Source organism: Podarcis gaigeae (genome assembly GCF_964106915.1).
Source record: "Podarcis gaigeae genome assembly, chromosome: 12".
Classification (NCBI taxonomy): Eukaryota; Metazoa; Chordata; class Lepidosauria; order Squamata; family Lacertidae; genus Podarcis; species Podarcis gaigeae.
Window position 1 is genome coordinate 47,786,085 of NC_139688.1, and position 16,808 is coordinate 47,802,892.

A 16,808-nucleotide genomic window follows, 5' to 3' on the forward strand; every position below is an offset into this window, starting at 1 on the left:
ACTATCTACAGACCTGAGTGAAAACTATATACAGTATCCCCCTACTGGCCCAGGGTGAAACTTCACTACATAACAACATGTATGTTCCTCAGTCAGAGATGAATGAAATAAACTCTTTGTTGAGTCATAGAAAAAATAAACATCTCCCAAAGATTTACCTGCAGATCACAATTTTACGTAACAACGCATAACACAAGCCAGTGTGTGCACGTTAGCCTGTCAAAATAGGAGACCCAAGTTCAAATTCCCAATGTTCACCTTGGCCTAGTCAGAAGGTCTTAGTCCAACCTGCCTCACAGGGTTGTTGTGAGAATAAAACCAAGAGAAGGAAAGGTGGAATATAAATGTAATAAAAGTCCCCACCACCCATCTCTGTTCCTTTCGCATTCATGGACCATTTTCCCGCTCTTATCCTGCTCCTGTTTATTTCCAGTTTATTTTTATCTTTAAAAATATTAACCTTTTATCATTCTTTTTCTTTCAACATCTCCTCTGGTCATTCTCCTCCAGAGATTGAAGACCTTCCATGATATGTCCCTGACTCCTTTTACTCATTTACTTTCTCCTTTTCCCACCCCAGGCTTTCCATTTCCCAGAGTGGCTGCCCAATTCAGCCCTAGTCCTTAATGGGACTAATGTTAGTTAATGTTAATTAACATTAATTAGTTAGTTAATGGGGTAACTGTGCCCCTAAAGGACCATGTGCACAGCCTGGGAGTCATTTCGGACTCACAGCTGTCCAAGCCTACCCAGATGCTTGCAAAGTCTAGGAAATTTTAATCTGTTTTAGTATTTTAACTTCTGTGTGTTTTAAAGTATTGTCTCCATTTTATCGTTTCATATTGTAAACCCCTTTGAGGTGTGTGCGGTTTTTTTTAAAAATAAATAATCAAGCGGCATATAAATTTTACAAAATAAAAACAAAAACATTTTCAGGGGAGCCTTTGGCTCAGACTACAACCCCATAGGCCAGCGCTTAGCAAACTTGGGTCTCCAGCAGTTTTTTTTTGGGGGGGGGGGTTGGACTACAGTTCCCATCATCCCTGACCACCACTCCTACTAGCTAGGGATGATGGGAGTTGTAGTCCAAAAGCAGCCCTACGCCATCATAACGGGAGCAAAGCCCTGCTGTACTCAAAAGGGGACTTGCTACTGAACAGAAACGTTTAAGGCTGCACTGGCAAGCCTGTACTACTACAAAAAAAACAAATCCTTCCATTGCCATCTATACAGTCTTGAAAACTCTCGTCTGCGAGGGAAGGGTAGAGGGATATTAAACACCAGTGAATGCATTCACAAAATTTAATTTGCCATTCTTTTATTGATGGAATTTTTTTCCCTTTCCAATTTTTTGCTATAAGCATCCTGACAGCTGTCATTGCATAAAGGAATACTTTCCTTTGGTTGTCAGGTATATATAAAAATATATAAAAGGTTGTCAGAATATATAAATCTGGCAAGACTCACAGCATTCATAAGAGGACAATCGGACCAGAAATTATTAAAAGAATGGGAATACGCTAAAGAGTATATGAAAAAAACATTTTTTCGGGAGTAAGCATATCGGTATGTAATGAATGATGCTTTGCAGGGTTAAAGAAAAAGAAAAATGATGTAAAAAGTATAAAGATAGAGGTAATCTACATTAGACACAACAATTTAGAAAGAGTAAAATTTTTGAGGTCTTAGAACAAAGGAAGGAAGTCAATATGTGTATATGTATGTAATGACTAGATTAGAATGAAGATATGGTTTTTTGTAGATGTGTGCTTTTTTCTTCTTCTTTTCTTCTTTTTGTGTGTTTTTCTTTCTTTCTTTCTTGTATAGTTTTATTTCGGACTCAATGTTTGTAACTTTTGTTGTAATTTTGCATTGAAAATAAAAATTTAAAAAGTTAGAAAAAAAATAAATAAACATCAGCGAATGCGGTGAAAGGGTTAAATTAAAAACAACAACAACAACAACAACAGGAGGGCAGCCGAGAGGCATCATGGGAGTTTGCAGGCCTCCGGGGAATCATGGGAGTTGTAGGAAAACGCCAAGGAGCGTCTCCCTATATCATGGCCGCCTTACGTTCGAGGTAACGTACTTTGTTCTTTCGATAGGGTCGCGGTGCGTCTCTCCCCTTTCCCCGCTTTGCCCAGGCGGTCTTGGCTGCCCTTGTATTTCCGGCGTCTTGTCAGGAAAGTGGCTCTCAGGCCCACTGGGCAGCGCAGGAGTGTATATATTATTTTTTTGTGGGGCGGTGAGGGTAACTTTAAAACCAGAAAGTTTTTTTTATTTTTTATTTCCACTTGTTGCTTCTCTTTTCCCAGCCCCGCCGCCTCCTGGAAAAGGGTTATGTCTCTTCTCCCCTAGCGAGAAAAGGATGTCACTTTGATAATAAGCTGAAGTGAAAAGGGGGAAAAAAATAATCCAATAATTTCACGCCATCTCTTTTTATTTTATTTTTAATCTTAAAAGCAGCTGATCTGCCTTCCTGCCTTTTCTTTCACTTCCAGTTCCTGGGGTGTGTGTGGAAATAATAAGAATAATCACAATCTTCTTAGCGATGAAATCACTTCGATTGTGTTTTAACCCTCCCAAAGTGGGTCGGGGATGCGATGCCTTTTATTTATAACTCCCGTGGGAGAGCATCCAGTAGGTTGTGTAACAGGCGCAGCTGAGGGGGGTGGAAAAATAAAAATGAGTGTTTTTCGTGTCTCGTTGAGATCTGTCATAGGAAACAGTAAACAAAGAGTGTGGGGCAGGGTGAGGTGCCTTTTTTGGCTTTTTGTTTTGTTTTGCTTTTTGGCAGGGCAAACGAGAAGATGCAAACTAAAGGCATTCTCTGGCAGCCAGCCCACCCTGCTCCCCAGGCATATAAAATACTCAGAATCAGCTGCTCATTCCTTTCTGTTGTGGGCTAACAGGCCGAAACCACAACTGGGGCAATAACCAAAATGCCCAAAAAATAATAATTAGCGAGTAAAACTGTCCAGTTCTCCCGACCTGCCCCTCAGGGCAGGCTGGATGGTAATATATCAACAGTAGAGGAACGACAGCAGCAAACAAAATGGGCTTCATAATAATAATAGTAATAATTTTATTATTTATACCCCGCTCATCTGGCTGGGTTTCATGTTGATCCTGTGCATGTGCTTAACTCGGAAGTAAGTCGAGAAGCTTAGTTGAGATTCCTGCATTGCGGGGGGGGGGGGGTTGGACTAGATTTCCCTCAGGATCCCCTTGCAATTCTGCGATTCCATGATTCTAAGCTTCAAAGGGTCCAAATGGCAACTGTTCCCACAAGATTTCTGATTCTGTAAGCCTCCCATCGCTCGCTGTCTCAGCAACCCCGATCTCATTTCCTTCCCAGCTGTTGTGTCGCACATTTTTTTCTGTTGTCTCGCACATAATTTCTTGAAGACAGCCACTTCAGAAACAAAAGTTCTGCTTTCTTCCCCCATGTATTTGATTATTGTTACACTTATATTCTGCCTCTTGTTCATGGAGTTTGGGCATATGATCCTCCCTTTATTCTTGACAACAACCCTGTGAGAAGTGTTAGGCTGAGAGACAGGGGCTATAAACCCAACCTGGTTAGCTTCGTAACTTGAGTGAGGATTTGGTTCTGGTCCAAGTCCTGTGCTCTAACCATAACATCACACTGACTCTGTCATGCTGTCATTCTGTTTCTTAGCAGCTGTATACTTTTAACTCCTAGTCATCGGATTATTTACTTTTTGGAGAAGTGCCAAAAAGTTGCAGCTTTTTTATTTCCACTTAAATGTCTTCATTTCAAAGAAAGTTAGCTTTGATTTTTGCAATTAATTTGTTAGAAAGGACTTGGGGGAAGCTGCTGGTGAGTCTAAAAATGTGTTCCACCTTGTTAGATTTTAAAAATGCTGACATGTAAACATTCAGCGGCCTACTAATCCTGCCGGCCTGGTTTCTGCCAGATGACAGGGTGTTGCTAGCCTCTGCCAAAACACTGAAGTTATTGTATAACTCCATGTATACCATTCTTATGATTCACATCTGAAATACAGGTATAATAATTTCCTTCTGGAATTGTATCACCTGTTTGCTATGCAGTTTGCGTTCTTTTTTTTAAAATTCAAAAATCCCCCAGCTAACTGCCTTTTATATGTAGCTGAATTTTGCTGCAGACTGAAGATGCAAAAGTGACTTTATTCCTATCTATCTGAGCGGTGCATATAAGGTCTTGATGCTGGGTTCAAGATGTTATCGCTCCTCTCGGTTTCAGGCTTTCCATTGTCACAGATGAAACATCCCATTTCCCAGGCTTCAAAAGAGAGCAGGGCTAATGGTGGTATGGAAGAGATGTCCCAGTTGGCTGCATTTTTTAGGTTCAAGACAATCTCTCAGCAGAGGGGATGGAATAAAAATGTTGCTAATGTGTCAAAGGTTTAACAGTCAGGAGTTTATTCTCTCCTTAAAGTAAAAAACGGTGCACCCTTCAGTAAAAATGAGTCAGATCCCCAGATACCATAGAGATACCATAAAAACACATTTTGTTGGTGATTTTGGAGGAAGCCAAGAAACACGCAGTGGCTGAGAATTTAACAAAGCTCTTTTTCCTGAGGAAAGTGATCACAGCAAGATAAAGTACCAGAAGCAGATCTTAAAATTACATTTCAAGCACATTTCAACTAGTTACTATATTGTGGTTGAAATAGTGTGATGTGAAACTCTGAGGGCAGTGTTACCCCTCTGTATGCAAGCAAGCTGTGAACCATGTGCCTTAAAGAAAGGAGTTTTGAGATTTATTTTGTTCATGAACTAGGCTGTGTTTTCATCTGCTACTTACACCGCCTGCTTATGATTTAGATTTTTTTTTTAATTACATTTTGCTTGATTGTTTTTAATTGCATTTAGGTTTACGACAACTTTGCTGGATGTAGGTTACTGTCACCCCATTTTACAAGTGGGGGGCTAAAGTAGAGAACTCCCCAAGAAACTTCATAGGGGAAGTGTCAGGCAGTCTCTATGCATCAATGAATACAGGTACCACGTTTATGCGGGCTGCTGCAAAATAAATAGATTGGCCTTCCCTCGCTCAGGGCTGCTGCCCTGAAGTAAGTGAGGGAAGCAGTGGTCCTGAGTGACTTCCAGGCAGCAGCCCCAGTGAGTCACTTTCTCTCTCCTTCCCATGTGCTCTCCTTTTTAAAGTGGGGTGCTCCCACATCTCCCCCACTATCTTAAGAGCAACTGTGATTCTGTAGTAAGAGTTGGGGGAGAGATGCATTTAAATCTTGCTTCTGACAGATGGTGGTGTTTCTTCTATCTGCCTCTTGTCTAAGGTCAGTTACACAGCACCTCGCTCCAGGGTTAGAAGCTGAGATTTGAAAGCTAGGAGCTAAATGGCACCTGAAACCAAGGTTACGGGCGCAACAAGAGACTGTCTAGGCACATTTTTTATAACAAGAATACAAAGCTGAAAATGAATGAATGCAGCTAAAATATTATGTTCATTTTTCACATGGTCCAGTCCTTCCCCTGCCCACTCCCCCTAATATTCTTAAGAGGGTCTTTTCTCCAGTCTTCAGCTGGAAGTGGCTAGGCAGAAAAGGGTCTTCCCTTCCTTCCACTCTGCAGTTTTACTCTGAAATCTTAGATGCAGTACTGCGCCCAGAGCTCTGAAACTGCTCGCCTTAATGAAAATGTGCCTAGAACAATGGGAGTTTCGAACACTGCATATCTCTTATTAATGTGAACCGCCCTGAAATCTGCAGGTATAGGGTGGTACATAAATTTTAACGACAGCAGCAGCAGCAGCGACAACAACAACAATCAATGGCCTCTGACAGTATTTTTATTTTATTATTTATTAAACTTAGTGGTTGCTGGGATGGTGGTCCGTATCGTCTGAAACACATATTTACAGTTGTTGGCATTGATTTATAGTTTTAAACAAAAAGTGCAAAGTTCTAATTTTAATCTGGCAGCTCCTGATGTGGCTGTAACATTGCATGACTTATCATACTTCTGACAACTACCACTGCTCGCCATGTGAGCAGTCACCTGACTACTGTGGCCTTTTTGATTGTGTCGCAGGTGATGAACCTCACCTCTGGTGGATCACTGACTTTGGGAGCCCCCTGTAAAATTTTTCCATTATGAATGCAACCACTTTGAACACATCGAAGGCACATTCCAGGGAGTATGGGGGTGGGACACTGAAAACTACCATCGAATCTAAAAGTGAATGAGCTATGAGTTGTTTCTCTTTTGACGTTCACTTCTATGCAGTGGCTCAATTTAGATTTCCACTGAATGAACAGAGAAGGAAGAAAATTGTTCCACTGATAAGAAAAAATAAAGGTATTGTTGATGATCCATATGAGGGCACTACCTTTATTAGACCAACAAAAATGTTATATAGTGCAGTAATCATGATTTAAAAATCAGAAATACCATAATAGCTGCCTGTAGCAGAATTTGTAAAAACGAAAGCTTTCTCTTCCCTTCCCTTGCAGATGCTGCAAAGACAACTAATCGCTGCTAACCAAATGCCCACCAACCATACAAATTTTGCCCTCTTTGCATAGCTGGCTGAGGAGTCGCGTGGTACACCTTTGCTTTCAGCAATGGCCAGAAGTGGTGAAGAAAGTCAGCTGCAGAGGATTATTCGGGATTTGCAGGGTAAAATACTGCCTGGGTGTGATTGACTCATTCGTTGTATCGTGATGTGAATTTGTGCTTCTGTGGGAAAGAGAGAGACAGGAATGTTGTTGTGTTGGGACAGAGGCTACAAGAAACAGAGGGCAAGAATTCTTGTTGTTGAATGAATTGATTTATACATAGCTACACAGCATAAAGCAATTGAAGTGGGGTAAATGATAAAAGCAGGGACGCGGGTGGCGCTGTGGGTAAAAGCCTCAGCGCCTAGGGCTTGTCGATCGAAAGGTCGGCGGTTCGAATCCCCGCAGCGGGGTGCGCTCCCGTTGCTCGGTCCCAGCGCCTGCCAACCTAGCAGTTCGAAAGCACCTCCGGGTGCAAGTAGATAAATAGGGACCGCTTACCAGCGGGAAGGTAAACGGCGTTTCCGTGTGCGGCTCTGGCTCGCCAGAGCAGCGATGTCACGCTGGCCACGTGACCCGGAAGTGTCTTCGGACAGCGCTGGCCCCTGGCCTCTTGAGTGAGATGGGCGCACAACCCCAGAGTCTGGCAAGACTGGCCCGTACGGGCAGGGGTACCTTTACCTTTACCTTTACCTAAATGATAAAAGCAGAATAAAACATAGAATCATGTGATATTGTTTGCCATTCAAATTGGCTATTTTCTCCAGGCTACCACAAATGCTCCATTTCTTCCACCCTAGTTTTTTGGTTTTTTTAAGTGTAGAGACTTAACTTGCACAGGGAGCTACTGCGCTCAGGTTTCAGTAGCCTGTGTGTGGTATCCAAAACGTTGCCATTTTTGTTAACTGCCTTGAGGCATGTGCAAAAGACAGGATATGCATCTCTGAAATAATAAATAACCCTGCTGATGATGTCTCAGGTGGCCCGCTTCAGACCTGCTGAAGGGAACGTTTCAATGGGAGCTTCTCAAGCTCCCTGTTCAGCGTTATAGCCTTAAACCAGAGCATAAGGAAAGTTACTTCTTAAAATGTAGGTACAATGTGATCTGGGTGAAATCAGTGGCTGTGTTTGGACATCGTAGGTTATCACAAGGGGAATGAACCAGAATGAAACTTGGGTTTGTGTCCTCACTCACTTCTCCTGTCCCATGGCTGGAAGGAGATTGGAAATGTTAATTTCTGCTTTTGGTTAGCTACAGCTTTGTTTGTCATCTGAACCAGGAGCTGTGGTTAAATACTTCTTTCTCCGAACCTTTATTAGGCAACTCTTGCAACTCTTGCCAAGTTCACACCAGTATTGCCCTGACCAATGTATTTTTTCCTCTGTTTGTGGCATTTTATGTTGCTTGAACTCTTGACCCTGTGTAAGACGCTGTACGAAACATAAAATATATTGATGGACATAAAAGAGATTATCGTTTCAGTTATTCACATTGTTCCTGTTTAAATTCACAAATGGTGCTTTGTGTTTTTCTCCAAAGATGCTGTTACAGAACTGAACAAAGAATTTACAGAAGGAGGAGAACCAATTACAGATGACTCTATCAGTTTGCACAAATTTTCCTACAAGTTAGAATACCTTTTGCAAGTAAGTAGTGTTAGCATTTACAAGCGGACTATTTCCTGAGAGCTTTCCCTTAAAGTAGCTAAATGAAGAGGCTGATAACCAGAATACATATTAAAATGTGTTAAAAGGTCAAAGAGCATTATTATTATTATTATTATTATTATTATTATTATTATTGGAATATTGTGTAACTTGTCTTTGAAAGTGCACCCTTTTGCCTTAGAACCGTAACGGTACATGTTGCTGTGTGTTCTAAATCTTGTTCATTAAAACAGAATAATCTACAGGAATAAGTATGTGAAAACAATTCCCTGGGTTCTCTTGCATTCTGCAATGACCAACAAAACCCGCAACCCTTCAGAATGGGGCTGTGCAAACTGGTTCAGACACAATTTGTGTTGTCTTTCATTGAATTCTGTGACACAAATGAACATCTTACGCTTGTTCAACTAAAACCAGTTCATGATGCTTGCCCATGATGTTCAAGTCAGGAGAATGACATGTAGTTTGGTCAGTATGCTGATTAAACTAGTTGCTGAATCTGGGATAACCATTTTTAGGTCTAACAGCTTTGTTGCACTGTCTGTTTCCATAGTATTTATAAACATACGTTTCATATTGGCAGTGTTAGCTATGTTAATTCATCCAGTGGCTTTTAGGTCTGTTCAGAAATCCCAGCGGTTATTGGTGGGAACACACTTCACTATTCTCTGAATGCTTACAAAGAGAGCAACCAATGTTTTGGCAAATCATCCGTTTGAAGTTACCCTTTCCCCTTTTCTCTTCCAAAGTTTGACCAGAAAGAAAAGTCCAGCTTACTGGGCAATCGGAAAGACTACTGGGATTATTTCTGCGACTGCCTGGCAAAGGTTAAAGGAGCCAATGATGGAATACGCTTTGTGAAATCTATTTCAGAAGTAAGTGAAGTGCATGGATCTGTCATTGGGGCCATGCAGCATAACGTTCTGACAAGCCAGTCTAACTTGGATGGGTGATGCTGGAGCAGAAGCTGTATATGCCAGTGGTCCTGTTATCTAGGCTCCCTAATATGAAGCCTTCCACCAATTCCTGAAGATCCGTCATTTTGCACAGGATATTTCAGTACTTGTGGTATGGTGCTCTAGGGCTACTACATCTCTCTTTTAAGATAGATAGATAGATAGATAGATAGATAGATAGATAGATAGATAGATATTGAATATTTGAAAAGATTTTATACATATAAAACAAAACGATTTCCAACATTAAGATGCAGAGTTCTTTCAAACCCTTAGACCGCTTCTCTCCCTCCATGGGTTCCATCTTTAAGATTAAATTTACTGCATCTTTTACCCTTATCTATCTATTATATAGAGGGACGCGGGTGGCACTGTGGGTTAGACCACAGAGCCTAGGACTTGCCAATCAGAAGGTCAGCGGTTCGAATCTCCGAGACGGGGTGATCTCCTGTTGCTCGGTCCCTGCTCCTGCCAACCTAGCAGTTCAAAAGCACGTCAAAGTGCAAGTAGATAAATAGGTACCGCTCCGGCGGGAAGCTAAACGGTGTTTCTGTGTGCTGCTCTGGTTCGCCAGAAGCAGCTTAGTCATGCTGGCCACATGACCCAGAAGCTGTACGCCGGCTCCCTCGGCCAATAAAGCAAGATGAGCGCCGCAACCCCAGAGTCGGTCACGACTGGACCTAATGGTCAGGGGTCCCTTTACCTTTATCTATTATATATCCATAATTACCACAAAATTTAATTCCACATTACAAGTGTCTTTACATCCCTGCCAAAGATTTTAACTGTTTACAGTGGTCTTTTAAATATTTTACAGATTTACTCCAGTCTTTCGAAAATACTTGATCTTCCTGGTTTCAAATCTTCCCAATACATCTTTCATAGCTGTTAATAAAATCATATGGGCTGACTACTTTTGAGTTGGGAAAATGACAAAGACTTATAACAACATATATATTTAAATGTAAATATGGTCTACATTTTGATAGTGTGCAACAAATGTATCTTCACCCCTCTCCCCTTTAGATTCCTGACCTTCATTCAGACTGCAGGCCAGGAAGGGCCAAGTCACATGATAGATTCATTTTCCTCGTGTGATCAATCCTGACAGTGGTATCTCCCCCTCCCACATTTGTCCTTGTGAGCATGTGCCCAAAGATGTTAAGAAGTGCTCTAATGAGCAGATGATCACGTGGCAGCCAGCCCTTGTTGCTCACTTCTTGCAAGCTACAGAAACACAATGGGTTGTATGTCTTTCTTCCTCATATATTTTGATGGGCTGGATCCTGCTATTGTACTCCCACCTGAACTGAACTTGCATCAGGTGCCAGGGTTTGTGGTTCCTTACCCCCGACTCATAATGAGCTTCCTTAAGTCAATAATAATGGTTGGAATTTTCCCGCCCTTTCAAACAGAATTAGCACAAACTAAAGAGCATTTCTTTAGAAGTGTTCACTGTAGTCCTTGGTTCAGAAGTAAGCGTCTCCAAATAATAAAGGGCAATTGGTTCTTTTTTTAAAAAAAATAATTTTTATTAGGTTTCTGTTTAACAATAAAGAACACATAATAGCATAACATTTTCCAGTATCCACATTTCATACACTTCCTTGGACTTCCTCACACCTCTTGTTCCTGCTTTCTAAACTCAAAAATTTTAACAGCAAATTATTAACTTATTTTAATTTATATAATAAAGTTTTCCAGTATTAAGGTCTCAAATTTTAAAATTTAGCCACTCTCTTATTAGAACTTAATTATAAAATATTGTTAATCCAAAATTTATCCTTTCTTTCAATTACATTCAAATTTATATTCCTTATTACTAATTTATTGGGGCCATGTTAATATAAATCTTACATCTTTCTTAACATTCATACAATTTGCAATGTTTTTGTAAATAATCCTTAAATTTCTTCCAGTTCTCCTCCACCAGTTCTTCTCCCAGGTCTCGGATTCTGCCAGTCATCTCAGCCAGTTCCATATAGTCCATCAGTTGCATCTGCCACTCTTCCAGTGTGGGCAAATCTTGAGTTTTCCAGCCTTTAGCGATGAGTATCCTTGCTGCTGTTGTAGCATACATAAAAAAGGTTCGATCCTTCTTTTGCACACTCTGGCCGACAATGCCCAAAAGAAAGGCCTCTGGTTTCTTAGGGAAGGTATACTTAAATACCTTTTTCAGCTCATTATATATCATTTCCCAGAAAGCCTTCACTCTGGGGCAAGTCCACCAGAGGTGAAAGAATGTTCCTTCAGCTTCTTTACACTTCCAACATTTATTGTCAGACACATGATATATCTTTGCAAGCTTGACTGGAGTCATGTACCACCTATATATCATTTTCATAATATTTTCTTTCAAGGCATTACATGCCGTAAATCTCAAACCTGTGGTCCATAACTTTTCCCAGTCAGCAAACATGATGTTGTACCCAATGTCCTGTGCCCATTTTATCATAGCTGATTTGACCGTTTCATCCTGTGTATTCCATTTTAACAGCAAGTTATACATTCTTGAAAGTATCTTAGAGCTGGGTTCTAACAGTTCTGTTTCTAATTTTGATTTTTCCACCTGGAATCCTAATTTTTTATCTAGCTTAAAAACTTCTCTGATCTGAGCATAATGTAACCAATCTCGCACTTTCCCCTTTAGTTTCTCCATACTCTGCAGCCTCCAATTGTCTCCATCTTTTTCTATTATTTCCCAATATTTCGGCCATTTGGCCTCCATATTGAGTCTTTTCGGGGCCTTAGGCTCCATTGGTGATAACCACCTTGGGGTCTTGTTTTCCAATAAGTCCTTATATTTTGACCAGACATTAAACAATGCTTTTCTAACAACATGATTCTTGAAAGCCTTGTGTATTTTGACCCTGTCATACCACAGATATGCATGCCAACCAAAAGCATTATTGAATCCTTCCAAATCTAAAACATCCGTGTTTTCAAGAAGTAGCCAATCTTTCAACCAGCAGAAAGCTGCTGATTCATAATACAACTTTAGGTCTGGCAGGGCAAATCCCCCTCTTTCTTTGGCATCAGTTAATATCTTAAACTTGATTCTGGGCTTTTTGCCCTGCCAGACAAATTTAGAAATATCTCGCTGCCACCTCCCAAAACACTCCATTTTATCCACTATTTGCAAAGTTTGAAACAAAAACAACATTTTTGGCAATACATTCATCTTGATAACAGCAATACGTCCTGACAAGGAAAGTTTCAATCTTGACCATACATCTAGATCTCTTTTAATTTCAGACCAACATTTTTCATAATTATCTTTAAATAGATTTCTTTTCTTCGCTGTTATGTTTACCCCTAGGTATCTTACTTTTTTAACCACATTTAATTCTGTCTCTTTCTGAAAAGGGCAATTGGTTCTAGGGAAGCTTCAGGGTCTGCAAAAATGGAGGGGTGCAACTGACAGTCAGCATGGGAGGGGGGGAGGTACTTAATGTTTGTATAGTGCTAGCTGTGTGCTTGGTGCTTTACAAAATACCACAGGAGGAGTCCCTGCCCCAACAGTGTAACAGCTCAGTTATGTGCAAATTAACAAATAACCTCGGGTAAGGCCCTGGAAATCATTGTTTCAGTTTCAGGTGCTCAATTGTCCCCTTATTCTTATTGCCACCAATATAAATTTGGCCCCTATCAATGATGCCCATGAGATTTTCTCTCTCAGCAGATATTCAACATAAAATTAAGATGACCTTCCTCGTTGTTTGGCGAGCCAAGTCGGACATTTGCTGACAAGCTCTAGCACAGAAATTATAGAACATAAATAAACATTACACAGATTCCATCTCTCTTAGGAGAGGGGAACACCAGCAAATCTACTGCAAAGCGTTTGAGATGGCAACACTTTGAATCTGGCCAGAGTAAAAGGCTAATGGCTACATACAGAGCCTTAAAGTAAGCTGCTTATTGAAAAGGAGCATCATAAGACAGTGGCGTAGCATGGAGGGCTGCGGGAGGGCATGGCTCCAGGCGCTTTTATTTTATTTTTTTGAGGGTGTGCGATCAGACGCTTCCACAACAGGCTCCATCATTAGAGTCTGGCTCAGGTGCATGAGGGAGCTGCAGAGACAGTTTCCTTGCATGGCGGCTTAGTGCTGCCAGCTGCAGCTCCACTCCTAGGTCAAGCCCGACCTGTGGCAGAGAGAGGCTGCAGCACATGCACCATTTTATTATGCTCCGCTACTGGCATAAGAAATACCCAAGGAGCAAGGGAAGCAGGTTGCGCATGAGTGAGCCAAAAGGCGCTGTAAGGAAACATCCCAGAGGCTTTTATTTACCGGGGCTAATGCAGAATCAAATCCCATTTGAAGAAGGGAATAGGGTTTCACAGTTCAGTGCAACAAGCTTTTTGAGGCAACAGACTTTGTCTACAGTGGCTATCCTCAGGTAAATACTTAGGCAGCCCTGCTACCATCTTAAAGATCTTAAGCCAAAGCTTTAAGACTGCTAACCAAGCTCTCAAAAGGGCACTGCCCTGCTTCTAAGAATATAACTTGGTATATGTAAAGAAACACATGGAAAAATAGCTTGCTTGCATTTTCAATTTGATGACACTCCCTTCTCAGCTCCTTTACGCAGCTGCTATCTGAGCACTGACAATGAATAGCTTCAGGAATATACTGACCCCCTTTGGTATAAAAGAAACAATGTAGTAGAATGACTGACTAAAATACTAAAATATTTTATTGTCTAGCTGATCTTTGGACAATTGAGCTTGCAATAAGATGAAAACTTAAGACAATAGCTGCCTTATCCCAGGTCTGGAGTGGAAAGAATAACAGCAGCATTGATATAAAGTAGAATACAAACTTTCCTAATGATTTGTTTTGGTCATTTAAGACATTTTCAAGTTCATTTAAGAACAGATTAAGAAGCCTTGCTTAACTCCCTTTGACATGAGGATATCCTGGGTGAGCTGTCCGTGATTGCCACATCTAATCTGTAAAAGACTTACTATGCAAACATTCATGAGATAGAAAAGTCTTTAATCATCAGCACGAATGTTGTCCAGGTTCTGCCGTAGCTCAACCCTGGAGATGGAACTCGGAAGCTACCTTTCGACCCATAAAGGCGGTAAAAAGGGCCCCTGCATATTTTTTCAGCGTGATGAGAAAACCCAAAATAATTATATTGAATCAAGCTGTTCTTTCTAAATGCCACTTGAGAGTCAGCGAGTAGATTCTTGAACTCAAAAAAATGATTTCAGCGTACCTAGTATATGGAGCCCCCATAATAGATAACAAGATAATGGATGTAAAGTTTCCTGGATCATTGACCTGGCCATTTCTGAAGATGGGTACAGTACTATTATTGCATTCTCCTAACTAGAAGAAATTATCCCAGAGCTTTGTAGCAAAAAGGGCAGCCAATAATGGTGATTTAGTTTAATAAGCTCAACAGGGCTACAATATATCCCTAGAGCCTTCCCAGTCGTAAGCTGATTTGCTTATAGAAATAACTTCTCTTTATTGTAAAAAGGTTCCACTTTGGTATGCCTGCAAGTACAGTATCAGATGCAAGTCCATCTGGGGCCATAAAGATGGGTCTAAAATGTTCCTCCCAGACCTGTGCCAAAATATTACGGTTTGGAGCTTGAGATCAAGAGCACAGAGCTGAAATCAGCTGCCAAAAGGTTCTTGAAACATTCTTGAGATAAGCATTTAGAAGCAGTGACTCCGAATAAAGTTAGCTGTGACAGTTTTGAGCAAAACAGCAATGCCTTATATTCTTCTTTGAGCTGAAAACAACTAGGGGGAGGATAACTTCATCTGGATAGGTAAAGGTAAAGGGACCCCTGACCATTAGGTCCAGTTGTGGCCAACTCTGGGGTTGCGGCGCTCATCTCGCTTTATTGGCCGAGGGAGCCGGCGTACAGCTTCCGGGTCATGTGGCCAGCATGACTAAGCCGCTTCTGGCGAACCAGAGCAGCGCATGGAAACATTGTTTACCTTCCCTCCGGAGTGGTACCTATTTATCTACTTGCACTTGGACGCGCTTTGGAACTGCTAGGTTGGCAGGAGCAGGGACCGAGCAACGGGAGCTCACCCCATCGCGGGGATTCGAACCACCGACCTTCTGATCGGCAAGTCCTAGGTTCTGTGGTTTAACCCACAGCACCACCCGCATCCCTCTTCATGTGGATGGCCAGTAGCAAATCTTAGTGCCCTTTTCACAGAGCAGCACTCTGCCTCGAACCTTTGGACACCCTCAGAATGATTTAAACCGAAACCCCTACAGGAAAGGTTTAAATCTGGTATTCTAACTAATTGTATTAGCTCCTCATTTGCCGCAGTAACAACAGGATAGTAATTGCTTGGGAAGTAATATAATATAAATGATATTAAAAGATATTACGAGGTGTTACACATTCTGGCCTGGCATCAGATTTGATGGAGGCCTTTGGCAAGGTATCCTACACCCACCCACCCACCAACTTATTACAGCAATGTTGATGTGTGTGGCCCTACATTTTCAATAATCTTTGCTGAAGCCTAAGGCTGGACTGCTGCAGGTTTCTCTTTTCCTCCAAATTCCTCTCGGTCTTGCCCCCTAACAAAGTGCCCATTTGCAATGCAGTGCTGGGCCCCAGAGAACCACTGGCAGAAGCATTTGGGGAGAAATAGAGGTGGCTGCTATAGTTACTGGGCCTAACTCTTCTCAAGGACAGCTGACTGTCCTTATCTTCCCCCTAGCAGGCTTACCTGGCAATAGGTAGCAAGGACATTGCAATGAATAGGACATTACAGTACTTTCGTTAGCAGAGGAGGACCCCCAAATTGTAGTTCAAGGGATAGTGATGTTACAGTTTAAATGAAGAACAAAATATTATTAATCTATTCCAGGATTCTGCTGTCCAAAACATCTGGAGGGCACAAGGTTGGCAGTGGCTGCCCTTACTAAAACGAACTTTCATAAATTTGCCTACCCTTTCTTTTTTCTGTATTGAAGGAGAATTATCAGCCTTGAACAATCCATTCAGTCTCCTGCAGTGCTTTACTTTCTCTATATTCTTATTGACAGCTTCCCACCTTCATTTAGGCAAGATTTTTTTCCAGACTCAGTGCTTATGCCTGTAGGTGGCATTATACACCCAACCCATATTAGTTAGTAGATTTCTATTCTGTTCTTCAGGCCTGAAGCCTACCAGAGCTAGGCTACTCTTTTGTTTCAGCTTAAAAGTTCCTCCATCTTTGCCATTTGAGAAGGATAGCAAGAATAAGTGGCAAGTCTATGGAGAGTCACCCACAGCTGCTTGCTGTAAAATGATAGATTATCTCACGCTTGGACTACTGCAACGTGCTCTATGTGGGGCTACCTTTGAAGGTGACCCGGAAACTGCAATTAATCCAGAATGCGGCAGCTAGACTGGTGACTGGGAGTGGCCGCCGGGACCACATAACACCGGTTCTGAGAGATCTGCATTGGCTCCCAGTACGTTTCCGAGCACGATTCAAAGTGTTGGTGCTGACCTTTAAAGCCCTAAACGGCCTCGGTCCTGTATACCTGAAGGAGCGTCTCCACCCCCATCGTTCAGCCCGGACACTGAGATCCAGCGCCGAGGGCCTTCTGGCGGTTCCCTCATTGCGAGAAGTGAGGCTACAGGGAACCAGACAGAGGGCCTTCTCGGTAGTGGCACCCGCCC

The 16,808-nt window shown here is 41.7% G+C and overlaps 1 protein-coding gene across 3 annotated transcripts in view; it reads left to right on the top strand.

Annotated features, from left to right (window-relative positions):
- Positions 1 to 1,956: 1,956 nt before the first annotated feature.
- FYCO1 (FYVE and coiled-coil domain autophagy adaptor 1) overlaps positions 1,957 to 16,808 on the top strand; it is a 57,899-nt gene continuing 43,047 nt past the window's right edge. For 2 of the 3 annotated variants that reach the window (XM_083705539.1, XM_083705541.1), the window contains exons 1-4: positions 1,957 to 2,080; positions 6,483 to 6,648; positions 8,068 to 8,174; positions 8,945 to 9,070. In XM_083705539.1, coding sequence (XP_083561665.1) covers positions 6,594 to 6,648; positions 8,068 to 8,174; positions 8,945 to 9,070 — 288 coding nt within the window. In that variant the 5' untranslated portion in view covers positions 1,957 to 2,080; positions 6,483 to 6,593. Of the gene's footprint in view, positions 2,081 to 6,060; positions 6,328 to 6,482; positions 6,649 to 8,067; positions 8,175 to 8,944; positions 9,071 to 16,808 lie in introns of all 3 variants that reach the window. The other variant, XM_083705540.1, reaches the window with a different exon arrangement.